The 19712-nt window shown below is 44.5% G+C and overlaps 1 protein-coding gene across 1 annotated transcript; it reads left to right on the top strand.

Annotated features, from left to right (window-relative positions):
• The first annotated feature begins 3072 nt into the window (after positions 1-3072).
• Positions 3073-19341, top strand: Det1 (DET1 partner of COP1 E3 ubiquitin ligase). The gene is made up of 5 exons (XM_028754818.1): positions 3073-3229; positions 5895-6987; positions 9940-10127; positions 15613-15804; positions 18716-19341. The coding sequence occupies exons 2-5, from the start codon at positions 5905-5907 to the stop codon at positions 18903-18905; spliced, it is 1653 nt and encodes a 550-aa protein (XP_028610651.1). The 5' UTR covers positions 3073-3229; positions 5895-5904; the 3' UTR covers positions 18906-19341.
• The last annotated feature ends 371 nt before the right edge of the window (positions 19342-19712 follow it).

The following is a 19712-nucleotide window of genomic DNA, read 5'->3' as shown; positions in this document are numbered from 1 at the left end:
CATGCCTGTGATCTCAGCTCTTGGGAGGTGGTTGAGGGCAAATCAGAAGTTGAAAGCCCTCTGGGATCATACTGAATTGAGATCAACCTGAGCTACAGAAGACCCAGTCTCTTGCCATGCAGTGGTGGTGCATGCCTTTAATTCCAGCACTTGGGAGGCAGAGACAGGTGGATTTCTGAGTTCGAGGCCAGCCTGGTCTACAGAGTGAGTTCCAGGACAGCCAGGGCTATACAGAGAAACCCTGTCTCAAAAAACCAAAAAAAGAAGGAGGAGGAGGAAGAGGAGGAGGAGGAGGAGGAGGAGGAGGAGGAGGAGGAGGAGAACAACAACAACAACAAGAAAGAAGAAAGAAGACCCAGTCTCAAAGGAAAACAGAACTTTGCTGGCTGGGTTTATTAGCACAAATCTGTAATCCTAGCTACTCAGCAGGCTGAGCATCACAAATTCAAGAACTGCCAGATCTACAGAGTGCATTCAGGGCCAGCCTGGGGAAAAAAGTAAGACTCCATTTCTAAATTAAAAGTAAAAATACATTTCCCTGTATATATAATGCCCCATGTTCAATCCCCACTATCTAAAAAAACCGTGTAAGCATACTTATATTTGGTTAATTTAAAACTCATATAAAAATTAGATCTTTCATAAACACAGTGGCTCTCCTGTACCCTAGCCCCACATGCACCCATTTCTCAGGTGCAAAGGTAACTAGAAATAAGTGCTTTACTGAGGTTTCACATCTGGGACTATAGAAAAGAAGCCAATACTCACAGAGAAGTCAGAGTATTCACCCTGGGGTGGTCAGTAGGGTCTGCAAATTGTATCAGGCTCCCTTTACCTGGTATAATGCTTTCAAGGTCAAGTTGTAGCATGAATTAGTACTCCACTCTTTTTGGTTTTGTCTACAGAGTCTAATGTAACCAAGGCTGGCCCCAAACTTGCTATGTAGGCCAACCTGGCCTCAAACTCTCAATACTCCTGTATCTGTCACACACGGCTTTGACTCTATACTTTCTAGTAAGTGTCCTTTGGAGTACAAAAACTGTTTTCTTTTAGGGAAGTCATTGATACATACTTCCTCTTTGCTTTCCTTTAAGCCATTGTCTAAACCAAGGTTATAATAAGTTATGTTTATGGTGTCTTTTAAGGGTTTAGCCTGACCTGTGGATTAGATCCATTTTGAGTAATTTTTGTCCGATGTGGGATAAGAGTAGCGTTCCTCTGAAGGTTGACCCCACCCTGTCCCTACCACAACCACACAGAAGGGAGAGTTTGCTTTCTAATCCTAAACAGCCGTCATTAAGGAACTCCTACTTTCAAACCCCAGGCCCAGAACTTGGAAAAAGCAGGCTTAAACCATTTCCAAGTTCAAAGCTTTTGCTAGTTTAAACTTATTCTTCTATCTGACCTCTCTACAACCAAGTCAGAACACTGTACACATTAAAGATGAAGAAAAAAAACCCAGACTTGGAGAAGCCGATGCATGTCCAAGCCACACGGGAACCTGCCTGTTAGAATCTGACCTGATGTCTTGATTGTTAACACAGACCTGCCCCATGTTTATTTTGCTTTGCTTTGGGGCAAGGTGTCATGTAGCCAAGGCCAACTTGCTGGGCTGCTAAGACAGGCCTTGAGCTACTGATTCTGCTGTCTTCACTTCCTAAGTGCTGGGGCTATAGATCTGTGGCCCCACCTCTCCTGGCTGTCATTCTTGTGTGAACTTGTGCAAGTGATGTATGTCCCCCTGTGGGTTTCAGCTTCATCATGGAGAAGGAAGAGATTTGTGGCTGGACAACTTTAGTAATATTTTATCAAGACTTCAAGTGTTTAGGGACAACAGATTTAATACTTTGGCTAACCTTAAGAGACAGGTATAGTCATTTCCCTGAAAAGGACATGGAGTCTCTGAAGCCAGCACCTGAGAATACTGAGCTAGGAAATGTTAGGGCTGGGTCAGAAACTTATCTTTCTATTCACAGTCTATATCCTCAAGTCATCCTTTCCCCTCAAACCTTAATTTCCCCCTCTCCCTGGTAAAAGTCAACAAATATCCCTTCCTCATGATATTGTCTGCAGAAATATTTATTCTCTGAGATTTTTGGGTTATGAGGAGGGTTGGGGGAGAGAGCAAGGCTCAACCTATCTTCTAATTCTGTATCTTATGCCTCAGAAGAGCTAGGGATCTAGAATGGAGATGACATAGGGGTCTAGAAGGCATGGACCACCATGGATCACTGATGAAATATTTACTAAGCTTCTATAAGATGTCAAACCTTGCTATGGGGTGGGGGCTGGAACAGAAAATAAGACAAAAATTCCTGTTCTCAGTTTATAATCTACCAAAGGGAAGAGAGACACAACAAAGCAATACACAGCAACAGAAACAGATATTAGACAGTGGTGGGTGAAGAAACAGTGGCGGTGGCTACCCAGAAGCCTTAAGAGAAGACATTTTGGGTTTGGTTTCCTGCCAAAACATCAAAATAAACCATATGCCCAAACATGAATGCACACATACATGCAAGCACAAATGAGAGAAGCCACAGACTCATAGGGAAGAAATAGCATGTAAGAAAAAAAATTTAGCTGGGCAGTGGTGCACGCCTTTAATCCCAGCACTTGGGAGGCAGAGCTAGGCAGATTTCTGAGTTCGAGGCCAGCCTGGTCTACAGAGTGAGTTCCAGGACAGCCAGAGATACACAAAGAAACCCTGTCTCAAAAAACAAAAAACAACAACAAAACAAAAAAAGAAAAGAAAAAAAAATTAAATGAAATAACGTGCGGGTGGAAGGCCAGTAAATGTTATTGGATTCATTTAGTACAGAAGCTTTTATTGTATTCCCCTGTGCAACGAATAGCATGGAGAACTCAGTGACATGGTGCATGTATAATCCATCTTCCACCAGTACACAAGACACAGGTGAAAACTTAATTCCTATTCATAATAGTTATGAAAGCACCTTAGATCACTAGGCCCAGGGCTTATGCCGCCTCTAGGCCTCGATCCTTCCTCCCGACGCCAGGGTGCGCTGCGCCGCTCCTCAGCTGGATGGCGTCTCGCTCTTCCGAACTTCCCTTCTCGCTGCGCAGCACTTCCGGTAGCGGGCGGAAGCAGGGGCTGGTGGTGCGGACGCCGGGGTCCCGAGGCATGGCGGGGGCGGGGCCGGGGGAGGTGTGCACCGAGCAGGCTAGGGCGACCCTTGCCCTGGCCCCATGAGCCAGGACTCCACAGGTGAGGACTTGCCCTTTTCGGCCCGTGAGAACTCTGCGGCGGGCTCCTCCCCGCATGATAGCCGGGTCTCAGGAGCCCCGGCGCCAGGATTTGCCCCGGGAGGCCCCGCCCTGGGCTTTTCTTTCCGGGGGCGACCATGGGCATGTGTGTCTGCCTCTTGGCATTCTTTTCTTGTTTTGGAAGCAGTCGCCAAGAGTGAGGGGACGTGTGCACTTGCTCTAACGAGGAATAAAACTTGCTTTCACACATTTAGTAACCCGGTTTAGCCAGGCTTTCTTTCGTTTCAGACCGCACCAAAGCGTCTACCATGTGGCAGCCCCAGGGCTAGATGAGTATACCACGATGACCGAAGTAGACCTGGTTACTTCCAATACAGAGAGTACAGTTCAACGAGGAGACTCAAACATTAAACACAACCACGCAAGCGAACGTGTAAATAAAAATTGTGACAGATTACTAGAGAAAGAACAAGAAAAAGATGAGTCCTTTAGGTAGGGTGGTCAAAAAGACTCCCCAGAACTTTGCAACGAGAGAAGTTAAGACATGGACTGGAGAGAATGTATTACGGAAAATGAAAGTTACCCTGTGGTTACCCACGTTGGCCAAGCATATGGCTTGAAGTAGGCCCATTGTTTAAGAAGGAAGCTTGCTACGTGTCAAGCACTGTGATGGGCTACAGAAGATAAACGTATAGTTGACCCAGAGAGATCATCATAAATATACACATTAGTAAAATACAGAGAGTTGCAAAAGAGTGGCTAGTATGTCGGGATATGTCTCTCGAAGAGAAGGAATGCCTTCAAAGATAGGATGATGAAGCTGATATCGGAGATAGTTCTCTAAGGTGAAGAATTTAGTTTCTACAAAAGACCAGATAGTATAGTTCAGTGTGTGCTCTGTCACAGTCACTCAGTTCTTTTTCCTAGGGCTAAAGTGGCTATAGGCAATATGCAAATGAGTGAGTCTGGCCGTGTTCCAGGGAAAGGTTCTTTCCATAAAACAACCAGAGGTAGTTTAGAGCCCTGACACCCTCAGGTCTGGGTCTTTTAGATCTTTATCCAGTGGATGCAGCTTGTACAAGGATAAGCTTGAAACAAAAGGATTGCAAAACAATACCTTTACATTCTAAGGGTTTTGTTTGTTTTGTGGTCCTGAGGAGTCTAATCCAGGCTGCTTGTTATGAAAGACTGCCAGAACACTACCTTTTCCCTCCCCCACCTCCAAGCTTTTGATCTCTCTCTCTGATGATTATTGATATGTATACCTTCTTTGTTGGCTATTTGTACTTTATCTGGATTTGTGGCTATTTGTTGAGTTCTAAGGGTTCATTAAATATGTTAAGTATTAACTCCTTATCAGATATTTGGCCAGCAAATACTTCTGTTCACTCTGTAGGTTGCCCTTTCCCCTTTCTTGTGGGATGAGGATGTTGAAACATAGTCTAACTGTGTAGCTCTGACTGCCCTGGAACTTATGATGTAGATTAGGCTGGCCTCGAACTCACAGAGATACACCTGCCCAATGTTGATCCTGGCTTTGTTGAATACCAAATGGTGTTTGTCCGTGTATGTGACCCTTTGGCTAGATATCTGAGAAGAGTCCTCATAATCTACTTGTCTCTGACACTGATTTATAGACACCCAGAAATGCTTCACCGATCTCCTAGGAGATTTCTAAACCAGGCATGTTAAACAAGATTAATCATGGCAAGTGAAAGTTTATTTTGAGACTCTGTTCTTTTCCATTGGCCTGTCTATGCAAATGTTATAGGCTGGGTTGTTTTTTTTTTAATTATTTATTTATTTATTTATTTATTTATTCATTTTTATTGTGACTTTGTAATAGGTTCTGAAATCAGCAAGTATGAGCTCTACCTGTGTTATTGTCCATATCATCTTAGCTACTTTTACTCTTTGAGATTTCATGCTGCTTTTAGCGTGAAACTTTTATGTTTTCCAAAAAAAATGCCATTGGGATTTCTATAGAGATTGCTTGAATTTACAGATTGCTTTAACATAACAGCCCAGTAAATGTATATGTACATGTTCAATGTTAACTTTTTTAAAAAAGCAAAAAAAAAAAAAACTGGGGAAAGTAGCAAAGTTGATTCTTTGCCTAGCATGTGCAAGGCCCTAGCTTCAATTTCCAGCACCCTGTGAGTCAAGTGTGGGTACATAAGTCTATAATCCCAACACTGGAGAGTTGGGGCGGAGGATCAAAGTTGAAGGTCATCCATGGCTTCATAGCAAGTTCAAAGCCTGCTTGAGCTCCTGTCTCAAAAATAGGGACAAGGTTTCAACCTGCATTCTAGTCTGACCTTGAATTTGAACTGATATTCCCTCCTCAGCCTCCTGAGTGGTGGTGATTTTTTTTTTTCAACTGTGTGCCCCTATACCCTGGGAATGGGATTTTTGTGCTGTTCATGTTTGATGTACTTGCTGGCTTATTCTTTGAAAATTTCTGTTAGTATATATTTGGAAGGTAGTCTTTGTGTCTCTTATCCTTCCTTTCAGACCTTTAAATTTCGAATATCAGGATCGCTGTGCAACTGTAATCTCAAGAGAAATCTGGGTCACTGTTGACCTGGAAGATCTCAGGTTCATTTAGAGGTATTAGCATGTTTTGTTTCGTTTTCTTGAGTTCTGCTTTTTTTTTTTCCATGCAGAGATGTTATAATGGATCATCATGTTTCCACGATTAAACCTCGAAGAATCCAAAATCAAAATGTCATTCACCGCTTAGAACGCCGGCGTATCAGTTCAGGCAAGGCGGGGACCCACTGGCATCAGGTCCGAGTGTTCCACCAGAATGTCTTCCCCAATTTTACGGTTGTCAACGTTGAAAAGCCTCCTTGTTTCTTGCGTAAATTCTCGCCTGATGGGCGCTACTTTATTGCATTTTCATCTGACCAGACATCTCTTGAAATCTATGAGTACCAGGGCTGTCAGGCAGCAGAGGACCTCTTGCAGGGATATGAAGGGGAGATCTTGTCCAATGGCAATGACCAGAGGTCAGTCAGCATCCGAGGCCGGCTCTTTGAGCGTTTTTTTGTCCTGCTGCACATTACCAATGTAGCAGCCAATGGCGAGCACTTGAACCGGGAGTGTAGCCTCTTCACGGATGACTGCCGCTGTGTCATCGTGGGCTCCGCTGCCTACCTCCCAGATGAACCCCACCCTCCTTTCTATGAGGTGTATCGGAACAGTGAGTCGGTGACCCCCAATCCACGGTCCCCTCTTGAGGACTATTCCCTCCACATCATTGACCTTCACACTGGCCGTTTGTGTGACACACGCACATTCAAGTGTGACAAAGTGGTCTTGTCACACAATCAAGGGCTATACTTGTACAAAAACATCCTGGCCATATTGTCTGTGCAGCAGCAGACTATTCATGTCTTCCAGGTGACGCCTGAAGGCACATTTATTGACGTTCGGACCATTGGCCGCTTCTGCTATGAGGATGACCTGCTCACTGTGTCTGCCGTTTTCCCTGAGGTGCAGCGGGACAGCCAGACAGGCATGGCCAATCCTTTCAGGGACCCTTTCATCAACTCCTTGAAGCACCGGTTGCTGGTTTATCTCTGGCGCAGGGCAGAACAGGATGGTAGTGCCATGGCGAAGAGGCGCTTCTTCCAGTACTTTGACCAGCTGCGACAGCTGCGCATGTGGAAGATGCAGCTTCTGGACGAGAACCATCTGTTCATCAAGTACACCAGTGAGGACGTAGTGACGTTGAGGGTCACAGACCCATCTCAGGTACGGGTGAGGTCTCCTGCCTGTGCCCTGTGTGCATCAGGAATACACACCTTAATGTGGTATTGATTTTTGTTATGCTTGGGTTCAGATTTAAAGTAGATTCCTTTTTGTCTGGCATCACATATTGAAATTGGCAGATGGAGGGTCCATGTCAAGCCACTGCCATGTGGACAGCCAAGTCTGTGGTTATGATCTCAGTTATTCCTCAGGACATTCTCAGTACCTGTCACATAGAAGCTCAAATGATGTAAGATCAGGGTTTGGACCACACATATAGAATCCTACCTAAACTTTTTAAGACTGGTTATTGAACCAAACAGATGTGGCAGCGAGAATGAGCACTCCATGCAAAAATGGAAGTCCTCAGGGCTCAGTGGTAAAGAGCTTATTCAGGATGAGGTTCAGTGCCCACAGCCCTGAAAACAAAAATGTAAAAATCTGTCATTGCAGGCAGTTATGATGGCAGACGTACTTCCATAAAGCCAGCAGTCCTAGCAGTGGGCTGTGGAGACAGACAGAGAGCTTGGGTTCCAGGGCAGTGAGTTCCAGACCTGTCTGCATTATGAGACTATGACTTAAAAAGTTAAAGGGGAGTAAGTGGTGACGAGAGGGGCAGACAGACACACCTGAGCTGAGTTCATACCTTCTGGAAATCCAGGGAGTCTTTGAAAAGCTCTCCACTTCAGTGTGGTCTGTGTAAGCGCCTTCCTCTCTGTACCTTTGGCTCCCTTGCCCCAAGTCAATCCTCCTGTTTTGTCAACAGAACAGTGAGGCTGATAGTAAACTAGGAAGGGACTCTACCTCTAAGGGATACTATACGTTGTTGGGGGTTGACTCAGTGCTTAAAGCATCTGCCTTACAAGCATGAGGGCAGTTTGGATTCCCAAAACCATTGTAAATGCCAGATAAGTATGGTGGCCTGCTTTTAATTCCAGAGTTCAGAAGGTGGAGACAGTCCCAAGAGCAAGCTGGCTCATCCGCAAGCTTTGGTTCAGGCGAAAGACACTTACCTCAATGACTAAGATGGACAGTGCTTGAGGAAGACTAGGAACATCAGTTAACCTTGGGCCTTATGTGTCCAGGTTTGGTACATAAAGTACATGCACACACACACATCCACACATTCACCACATATGCATAAGAAACATCAATAATACATAAATAAGAGATAGTATACAGGACATCATTTCTAAGCCCTTACCTAATCTGTGGTAAAATAGCTTCCAACAGTGACTCCTCCAAACACAACAATATCAGAGTATTCCAAAAAGGGGAACGTGATCAGATTCCAGTTTATTTTTAAAATTCTCTTTCTTCCTTGCTAATGATGAGTGGTCACTGATCCACCATAGGTGAATATTAGTTCATCTTATGCGTCATGGAAGATAGGTGGTAGAGTCCTTGACTTCTTTCCCCTACTGTCCTTAATTTCCCAGTCTGCCGTAGAGGGAAAACTGGTAAATGTTTGTGTAATTTTATATTCACATAATTATGAAAGATCCTGTTAAAACCCTGATATGATCAAAGTGGTGTCCTAGTCTATAGATGGGACATGAGTCACTCTTTTATTTAGGTTTCAGCTATAATTACCTTTCTATTTTGGAAGGAATAAGTCGTCTGTTATCACTGCACTGAGATTATCCTCTTTTTCTTTTGCTAAAAGGTGACCTATTTTATCCTGTTAGTTACAGTCAGTTACAGCCTGACACACTGCTGGGGCTGTGCCTTCTCTTCTGAGTTTGAAACTCGAAACCTAGTCTCTGCACCCCAGTTGTCCTCTTCTCGCCCCTTCCAGTTTAATTTGATAAGTTCCAATAAGGTTAATGAGTAAAAACTGCATCCATAGACAAAGCCTTGGTAATATTATGGGTATTATTCTCAGGTTATCTCCAGTCTCTTTAATTTGCAACCAAATTTAATTTCCCGGTGACTGCAAAGTCATGTAAGAGGAGCTCTGGGAAGGACTAATTAGTATGAGACAGGTGGGCCACATGGCTGCAGAGATGGGTAACAGAGATTAAAACTCAATCAGAGGAAGGTGAAATGTGAATCTGTGTGTCCTGGACATCTTAGACTCCTGCTGGAAGCTTGCAGGTTTAGTTCACACTGTAGCGTTCACTGTGACAAAAAACTCAAGGTACCCAGTGCTTCCTGTTAGGCAAGGCTGAGCACTCAAGGTGTCAAGGAAAAGGCCCAGTCACCCAGGGCTCCATTCAGGAAAAGTGGTGACTGCCACCTATGGCATTTGAATGCTTTTCAGGTCCCCTCGCCCCCCATCCTAATTGGCAAAAATCTCAAATGTATCTTACAAAAGCTCTTGGCTGAAAGAACATTTGTGGAGAAAGAAATGGAAAATGCCTGTCTGATTTTTCATTTGTTCATCTGCTGTATCCTGCGTGGATACAACTTGCCCAGGCAGTTTTAGCACACAATGTACTTAAGGCGTCTCTCTGCATGCTAGAAATATTAAGAGGGAAAAATAAATGCCCCTAAATTGAACTTTCAACTGTACACATAGAAGAGAAAATCATTTACCAACAGGCAGCCCTGGGCTGCAAATCACTTTCCCAGCAGGAAAGAAAATTAAATCTGGCATTTTAAAAACTTTTTTTTTTAAAAAAAAATATCTTAGGGTAGATTGGGGAACAAGTAGCAAATAAACACTTGGAAGGAAAAATATTGAATTTGCACAGTTTGAAATGAAAGATTGAAAGTCTTTTTATGTATACATGCTGGCCAGCTCAGTAATCCCAGCAGTGTGGCGGCACGGGAAACCTGGTGGCATCAAGGTTCTCAACGATGGAGCCAATGCTGCTTCAGTCCAGAACTTGTGGACCCGTGCTCCCTATCTAGTGCCAACGTGGAGGTCCCTGAGTGGGTTGTTGGGTGGTGTGTGTTTCTGGAACGTTGCCAGGCATGGCCATCCCATTGGCTGCCTCTCTTCTTCTGCAGGCCTCCTTCTTTGTGGTATACAACATGGTGACAACAGAGGTGATTGCCGTGTTTGAGAACACGTCAGATGAGCTTCTGGAGCTCTTTGAGAACTTCTGTGACCTCTTCCGCAATGCCACCCTGCACAGTGAAGTCCAGTTCCCTTGCTCAGCTTCTAGCAACAACTTTGCAAGGCAGATCCAGCGCCGGTAAGCTGTTCCACAAGGCCTTGCAGGTTTAACTTTAAATGGTTGGTGTTAGGCTGGTAGCCATTTGCTTCAGGACACTTTGTATTCTGTTTGCCCACCAGGCCTTGGTAGGTCTGCCTGTTGGAACCAACTCCTCTGTCATCCTGACGTTTTCTCATCTCTGAGGACCTGTGTAATTGTTGGTACATCTTCTGGGTCCTTCTTAGACCACGTGTGAGCTGCAGAAAGATAGAAACTACATCTCTTTATTGCTGTATTCTCAGTGGTGCACTGTCAAGTCCTTAAATATTTGTAGACTGAGTGATGGAGATCATTTTAGAACTTCTGGTTAATATGGAACCATCCACATATCTTTGCTCCATTGGAAAACCCCTCTAACAGTAAAGCGAGGGATAGAGGGGTGGCCCTTAAGAGCAGAAGAGAAGACAAACCAGAACTATAGATACGGTTTGGAAGTAGAAAGTTCATGGTATCTAAGAATCTTCTTAGTAGATTAGCATGAAAGGAATAGTTCCTTTGGCTAAAAGCCCCTGGTAAATCTGGTAGAGTCAGGCAAGTCCTCAGCTATCATACCTAAATTTCTCTAACCTTAGTGAGATATGGAAAATATCTGGTTTTGGTCCCCAAATAGGCCAGAACACATTGAGTGGATGAATCAGAACAAGCATTGCTGCTTCTGGGAAAGACAAGCAAACAAGTAAACTTCCTGCAGCAACTCTGTGCTGTACACAGGGACAGTTGTGGGTTAGACAGAGATTCTGACCCTCATTTACCTCTGCCTTCTCTCTGACATACCTGTCTTCTGCCTTAGTAGCATCATTCTCTTCTTTTCAATTTGAAGCAGGTCTGACTATATACAAGCCCAGGCTGGTCTTGTACCCGTGGTGGTTCACCTTCCCAGTCTTCCTAGTGCACAGGTGTGGAACGCTTCCCCTCCCTCTTTGGTGGCAGTGCTGGGACTTGAACCTAAGAGTCTTCTTTCAAAATTAACTTTTAAGTTAACCATTTCATTAACAAGTTATAGAAGGTAGGTGTCCTAGTTTGCTTTCTGTTGCCATGACCAACAGCAACCTGGGAAGAATGGGTTTATTCCAGGTTCTACTTTAATGTCACAGTCCACCACTGAGGAAAGTCAGGGCAGAAATTCAAGGCAGGAACCTGGAGGCAGGAACTTGACAGAGAACCAGAGAGGAATGCTGCTTACTGTCTTGTTCTTGGCTCATTCCTAGCTACCTTTTTGATATAGTCCAGGACCATCTGTCCACAGTGGGCTGGGCAGTCCTTCATCTATCATCTGTTAAAACAGTTCTCCACAGACAATCCTTCAGTTGTGGTTCTCTCCTCCAAACCAGCTAGTATGGTGGGCACCCTCAGTCAAAGCATCAAAGAGACATGCTTCATGTGGTCAGGAATTTTGATTTCTGTTCGCTGTTGGGCTAGTGTGTTATCAACTGAGAGGAGCTGTAAGCTCATTTAATGAGCTTAAAATTTTTTTCATGTCACTTAAGACTGATAAGTTATGAATGTCTTTGCACATCTTACCCAATGCCACTATCTTGAATAGATTTTTGTAAGCTACACTATCATAGTTTACTTTATTGAAAATATAACGTACATGTAAATTGAAATTATTTTTTTTGTTTCTTGTGAATACATAGCTCTTAATGCAAAATGGCAAATGTTCTCTAGTAATCTTCATGTAAAAAAACAAAAAAGCAAACAAACATGTAGCTTATGGGTTAGCATTAAGTGTGTGAACAGACAAAATGGACTTAAGACCTGAATCATTTAAGAAGCGCTTTTATTCTAAAAGAGACCCTCCCCCCACTTCCCCCTCCCCCAAATAAAAAACCTAGGAAAGGAAGAGGCAGAGTTGTAGTCACTGAAACAACTGGAAATGTAAGCACAAGGGTAGTCCTAGAATGCCAGTGTTCTAGGAGACCTAAAATGTCTTAGATTTAGCTGAAGAACTCTCCAAGGGGAAAGAGAGAGTGAGGCCATAGGGAAATGGGAAGGAAAGAGTTAAAGAAAGGTTGAGAGCATTTGCCCTAGAGTTCTGTACCTGCTGTTCCTAAGAAAGAGAATCTGAGGGCCAAAGAGGTAGAAACAATGTGAATACTTCCTAACCCAGAGAGATAGAACTTTCTAGATCGGCAGGGTCATCCATTACTATTGGAACCAACTGTTAAACTCTGAGGGAGTTTTGCAAGCTGACGGTTAAACATAGCCGTTATTAAGCTGTCCTTACTCCCTTGACGTTATCCATGCTTTGAGGTTGTGTATGTATCTGGGTGGGTTGTGCTGTGGTTCATCTCCAGCTGTGTTTGATGGTGTTACGGTAGTGCCATGAAATTGGCCACTTGTGCAAAAGAGGAAGCTTGACACCACAGAAATTGGCAAATGCTACAAATTATGCCCCTCCCCCTGCCAAGAAAGACCACCCACTTTACCAGCAGCATTCTGGTACTTAGTTTATAGTCAGTGAGAAAAGGCCCACGTGGAGACATGCTGTATAATTTTGAAACATTGGAGATAAAGGTAAATTATAAAAACTTGGAGCAAGAACTTACATTTCACATGCAAAAATGTTATTAGAATGGTGTCAGATTGGTCAGTGACAGTGCTAAGCGCGAAAAGATGTTAAGATCTTGCCGTCAAATTTTTGTGAAAAGGATGATTTCAAGGGCTTGGGACTGTAGTTCAGTACATTCAGTACTTGTCAAGAACTCACAAGGCTAAGGTTCAATCCTGCCTCCACCAGTAGAGCCACCCGAAAGTGTCTGCCTACCGGGGGGGGGGGGGGGGGGGGGGGGGGGTTCGAGAGAAGAGCAGTCCAGACTGGTTCTTGAACTTACAATTCTTCTGCCTTGGGTTCCCTAATACTGGAATTACAAATTACTGTGCCTAGTGAAAAGGATGATTTCTCATTTAGAGTCCTTCATTCAGATAGAAAAGAACAAAGATATTTTCAAACCTTTGAGACAGGACAATAAAATCACCTTCTATGTGTCTTTCTGAGGAAGCCTTTGGAAAATACATGTCATCAGTAAACCACAAGGAATGGGTTTTGGGCAACAGGGAGAGTTCTGAAGGTGTTGAACCAGAAGCTACAAGATCACAGGTCACAGGTCAGACCTGAAGGATATGGGAAAGTTAAGGATCCAGGAAGGAAGTGTTACAGGAAAAGGTGGAGCTGGGTGGTATCTGGTGGGTCAGAGTGTATCACCACTGCTGTTCTGGAAGGGGTGTCAGTGGTATGTAAGCAGAGCTATTGAGGGAGACCAGGAGCTACCCGTGGTTAACCAGGAAGACAGATGACATCAGCAGAAGCAATAGCAAGCCCAAAAACCGCTGAGACCTTTGAAGGACACTAATGAGGTCTGGTGGCTGGATTGGAGTGAGCAAAGAGCAGTAGTTGGAGATAGGACCAGAGACACAAAGACACAAACGATTGGTTGTTCTGCAACTTCAGGTGGTACCGAGTAGTGGCGGATGATACTGTTGTTCTCTCTCTCTCTCTCTCTCTCTCTCTCTCTCTCTCTCTCTCTCTCTCTCTCTCTCTCTCTCTCTCAATCCGCCTCTGTCCACTGAGGACTGACCCTGGGGGCCTCTGGTATGTTTGGCAAGTACTGTAAGTACTGTGTTGCTGAGCTGTATCCCCAGCCATCTTTTTATACTTTTATTTTAAGGAGGTCTCACCAAGTTCCCCAGGCTAGTCTAGTCTTGTTCTTGAATTTTCAGTCCTGAAAATTCTCAGTGTCTGAAATAGCTGGATTACACACCCATGTCACTATACCAGATGGTTTTCCTTCTTTTAAACCGGGAAGTAATAATGACATGTTTGTGTGTTGATGGGACTGATCCTGGAGAGAATCCTGCCTAGTATGTGAGAGAGCATGAGATTTGCCACCCAAATAGAGAGATTGGAGTGCTATGCAGGGACAGATGCTCTGTGGAGACCTTAAAAGGTCCTCTTGTGCTTTCCTGTGTTTGTCAGTGACAAACTAGGGGAAGATGAGGTAACTATGGAAGAGAGTGGGAGGTAAGTTGGACTGTGGAAGTTCAGTTGAGTATCCTCCGACATTGAGAGCCTATGTGGCTTTGTGGCAATAAGGTTAGAGTGAGCATTTTCTCCAGCCACAGGAAATGCAGCAGACACAGGCATAGAATCAGGAGAGCTGAACTCCACTAGAGTCCTGCTGTAAAGCAGAGGTCAAGGTGGTTGAGCATGCAGGCAGTGGAGCTGTTTCACGATTGACTATGACTTCTAAGATGCTTAAAGAAGAAAGCGGACTTAATGGGTGTGTGAGGTGGAAGAAAAGTGTTGGAGAGCTAGGAGAGGATGGCTGGAACATGGGATGGTCACCTGGAGTGCAGTGCTTGCAGAGTCGAGGGAGGCTATTGGAGGCAGAGGCTGAGAGGAAAGTCAAGCTAGGCCATGCTGTTAGATGGATCTTTATCGAGAATTTTGGAGTCACCCGTAGTTAAGAGATTGTTAGTTGGACAGAACAACACAGCTAAGAGCTAAGAGCTGCAGATTCCAGAGAGATGGCGTCTTTATATGTCAGGCAGTGTGGTGCTGGAAAATGGAGATTAGGTGGGTGTTGCTAAAGAATAGGAAGCCCTCAATGTACAGATCCTGTCCTAGAGGCTTTGTGGTCACCACACAGCCATGAGCCAGCTCTTATCATGTTCCCATCAGTGGTGGCAGGGACAGAGGAACAGCTCCATTGTGTCACCTGTAAGTAGCCTGAGGAGTTTCCTTATCGTTTGGGGACCTTTACTGCAGATCCATGGCATGGCTACAGAAAAGCGTCTCAGGATGTGGCAGAACTGAAAGTAATTAAAAGGCATTTTGAACAGACTTAAGAACAAGGGTTAGTAGAGAGGCACTCGGAAGGAGGTGAGATAGACCCATGTGGATATGGGGCTTTCAAATGATAGTTGTGACTAAGTGTCTAGAAAGTAGCTCTATATAAACTGGTTTTGGCGGCTTCTGGTTATATCTAAAAGAGTTGCTAAGGAACCTTTTCTCTTCTGGCAAATGAGGTTTAGGGTGGTTCCAGAGATGCACTGATAGAGCATACCTGAGAAAACTCCTAGTTCTCGAGAGCTGTAGGGAAAGTTAGGATTGTAATTGTTTTTAAGATAGAATTACTGTATGTGTATAGTGTGTATGTGAGTGTGCATGCACGTGCCATTGTATGTGTGTAGTGTGTATGTGAGTGTGCATGCACGTGCCATTGTATGTGTGTAGTGTGTATGTGAGTGTGCATGCACGTGCCATGGCACACATAGGACGCTGGAGGACCACTTTTGGGAGTTGGTAACCTCCTTCACTCTGGGGCCTGCTGACTGAACTTAGGCCAGGTTTGTGGGCTTGTGCGGCAGCACTTTCACCTGGAGAGTTGGAGTTTAGAAGTGTACGTCAGTTTTAAACTGAGGCAGCTGCTGAGAAGCCTTCCTCACTGGTGCTTTGTTTTAGGTTCAAAGACACGATTATAAATGCCAAGTATGGAGGGCACACGGAGGCTGTGCGCCGACTGCTAGGCCAGCTCCCCATCAGTGCCCAGTCTTACAGTGGGAGTCCCTACCTGGATTTGTCACTCTTCAGCTACGATGACAAGTGGGTGTCGGTCATGGAGCGACCCAAGACTTGTGGAGATCACCCGATCAGGTACTTTATCACCACCACAGCTACAAACTGCTTGAAGTGAGAGGCACCGTGTTCCCTCTCTCTCCTCTTCTACGGCATGGGTCAGTGACTGACACTCTCTCCTGTGTTTCTGCTGGATGGAAAGAGCAGGCTGTCTGCATTGTGTGGTGAGAGCTTGGGTCACTTAGGCAGTATTCTCAGAAGTTAGCCCCATGAATAAAACTTTTATTCAGTTAAATGCTGTCTGCTTTTAAAAGTGTCCAAGGAATCCTGGCATGGTGGCACACACCTTTAACTCCAGCACTTGAGAGGCAGAGACAGGTGGATTTCTGTCTCTCTCTTGAGTTTGAAACCGGCCTGTTCTACAGAGTGAGTTCCAGGACAACCAGGGCTACCCCAAGAGACCCTGTATTGAAAACAAAAAACAAACAAACAAACAAACAAAGCAAAAGCATCCAAGAAAAGGAGCTGTAATGTACATTTTTAATGTCCTAACGGCACTCCATAACAGATTTTTGTATTTAGTATATCTTACTCAAGTTATTTTATCCATGTTACTTAGTAGAAAAAGCAGAGATAATTTTTTACTGCTGGAATCTTTGTTTGTTTAAGGTTATCTTATGAGTATGAATGTTTTACTTGCATGTGTGTATGTACACTCCGTGTGTACCCGCTGCCCACAGAGGTCAGAAGAGGGTGTCAGATCCCTTGACTTGGAGTTATGGTTGGTTGTAAGCCACTATACTGGGAGTTACAGGTGGTTGTATGCTACCATGTGAATGCTGGGAATTGAACCCAGGCTCTCTGCTAGAGAGAGCAACAAGTACCCTTAACCACTGAGCCATCTATCTTTTCATTCCTACTGGTGGGGTCTTAAGGCAGGTTCGAGGTGAGCCTGGGATATGAGACCCTACCTCAGAACAAACAAACATGTGTTAATGTCACCAACCATCTAATGAGTTTTCCCTGTGGTGCTTGAGAATATTCCCACAGTTCCTTTGACACATGCTAAGCAAGGCTCATATGCATGTGGCTGCTAGCCTTAAACCTTAGGTTTACTTTCTCCTTTATTTTTCTTACAGTGAAATCATTGTTCATCACCAACACATTCATCCTGTAGTCTTTCTCACACCTGGCTCTGTCCATTGCATGCTGGGAGTAGTATTTACAGTATTCCTCATCCCTCCTGCTTTCCTCTAAGCTTGTAGTTATTGGGAACTAAGTGGGTAGGTTAATGTGCTTTCTATGCATAAAAGCACAGAATGGGCTCATCTGATACAGCCAGACAGATACATTTTTGTCCTTGCTGACACAAGTTCCTGCTTTTCTGGTTTGAAAAGATGAGCCCAAGTAACAGGTCTGCAGTGCCATAGCTATGACCAAAGAGGCTTCTCTTGTAATTCCTTTGTGTTTTTACTTAAAATGAGAACTGGAAGGACATTAAAGACATCTGAGGAGGTGGTGCTGCCAGGCACCATCGCTGTCTATACCATTCTGCTTTTGCCAACAAGTGTGTTTGTACATGTTTTTGTCTGTAGCATTAATCACAGGAAGCACCGTAGTTTGTTGACGGCTGTAACTGTAGGATGTCTTCCGTTGGGTGACACAGTCTTCATACGGACACTGTCCCATCGAGTAGATGACCCATCACTTATCCAGCCTCCTGCCCGTCTCTTTTATGCATTTTTATATTAGAGCAACTCCGATAGTGACATCATTAATCATTTAAATTAAGTTCTGAGTATATGAACTTTTGGAAATTGGATTATTTTATCAAAAATTATGAACATCATTGAGCTCAGGGGTGGCACATTTCCCTGGTATGTGCACGGCCCTGGATTTGAACCTCAGTTTTGCAAAATAATAATAATAATAATAATAAATAATAATAATAATGTGTGAGTATCTTTAGATTTGTTTCTCTGCTTTCCAGAAAGGATAATCAGAGCTTTTTAGTTATTATCTTACATCCCGTTCATCATCTCTCCTTCCCCAAACCACAAGTCATTCAGCACCAGCTTTTGCTTCATTGTATCAGATGAAGAAGCCCAAGCTCACTCAGTCACCATTCGCTCCATACCTGAGTGCCCTGCTGCTGCGCTGCATCCTAGGAATCAATGCCATTTAATTTCTGTATGTGAAAAACAACAACCATCAGAGAGAATGCATTTCATTTTTTAGTATTTTACTTATTGAGACACAACTCATGGAGCCCAGGCAAGCCTCAAACTTGCTGTATAGCCAAGGCTGGCCTTGAGCTCCTCATCCTCCCGTCTCTGCCTCCAGAGTGCTAGGATTACAGGCTTGTGCCACTCTACCTGGTGCGAGAATTTGTTCTTAAAACTGAGAATCTTCAAGATTAGCCCAGAATGGCACTATTATGTAGTCACTGCTAGTCACTGCTGGCTGTCGGGCACTTCCTGTGAGATGAGGCTCGGCGGAGACGCGTGTAGGTGGGCAGCTCAGGTTTCAAAGATTAGTGAAAGAAAAGATGTGTGGTAGCTGGTTATTTTAGATATATTGGATTAAATTAAATATATTACAAGATAAATTTTACTCTTTCGTTTTACTTTTTAAAATGTGGCTCTTCAGAGATTTAAAGGTACACGTGAAGTTATATATGCTGTTAGTATTTCATTTCTAGTGCCAGCTAAGACAATCTTTAGGCAGTGGCTTCTAGAAGCGGGAGGTTGTAATTTGGAGTCTGATTCAGGGCCATTGTGAGCAAAAGTGACCAGTGACTAAGGTCAGGAGCTTACTTCCCAGTCACTGCTCTGACTGAGCTGGTGAGGTAAGCGGCTTCGGGTTCTGCTAAGCTGGGCTCGCTGCAAGAGGCCGGGTCACTTACCTGAAGAACTCTCCTGTCTGCGTCCCCTGCTGTCCAGATTTCAAGATGGCAGTGATAGCAACACTGTGTCCTTTTTCTGTTTAGGTTCTATGCCCGGGACTCTGGCTTGCTGAAGTTTGAGATCCAGGCAGGCTTGCTGGGCCGCCCCATCAACCACACAGTGCGACGCCTCGTGGCCTTCACCTTTCACCCCTTTGAACCATTTGCCATTTCTGTGCAGAGGACTAACGCAGAGTATGTTGTCAACTTCCACATGCGACACTGCTGCACCTAGTCACCTCATTACAATCGTGCTGTCCAGGACTTTGCCCCCCGCTCATTCAGTGGACAATAAAGCAAAAGCTGCTAGCTGCCTGATTTCGTTGGTATTCCAGACTGGTATACCTCACCTACGACAGAGTCTGAGAGAGAGGATGGGGTGCAACCTGGTGGGACTCTGTTTTCCTCTTACCCAGATGATCAATTTTAAAGTTGTCTCACTTTTCCCTGTGGGAACACCTAGCATTACATCCATTTTATTTTAGCATTTTATGACTGTGGAGATAGAGGCATTTACACCTTTCCCCTTCATGTCCCCCTTTGGCATTATGGTGTGAAGCCTGCAGCAGGTAAATCATGTTTACTTTTGAGAATTATGTACTCCTCTCCATTCCCTCAACTAGCAGGGCTATCTTTATAAGAGAAAATAAAGCCTTGGTATTTTCTTAGGACACCGTCTCTTGCTTATGTTTCCCTCACACCCGTGCTTTTTCCATACTTGGGTAGAGAGGTACTGAGAGAGAACCGGCAGGCCCCGGATGCAGCAGCTGCTCCCGTGTGCTAAGTGGCTAGTGCCCTTGTCAAAGGCAGTCATTTGTTTCCTTCCCCAGGGCTTTCTGCTGGTAATTGTTAGCACCGGAGAGGTGGGAGTAATCACACAGCCTCATGTGGAAGCATGCTCACATCTGCTGCCCGTGTCATGCTGGTGGGAGAGCATGCAGCCCTGTGAGTCTTGGCAGAAACAAACACCGTGTAGCACGTACTGTCCTTTGAGTAGCAGAAGCTGGAAGGCTCCAGGTGTCCCTAAACAGATCAAACTGGT

This window comes from Grammomys surdaster, unplaced genomic scaffold (genome assembly GCF_004785775.1).
Source record: "Grammomys surdaster isolate TR1022 unplaced genomic scaffold, NIH_TR_1.0 126036, whole genome shotgun sequence".
NCBI classification, from domain to species: domain Eukaryota; kingdom Metazoa; phylum Chordata; class Mammalia; order Rodentia; family Muridae; genus Grammomys; species Grammomys surdaster.
Note: the sequence above shows the minus strand (reverse complement) of the source record. Positions and strands in the feature narration are given on the sequence as shown.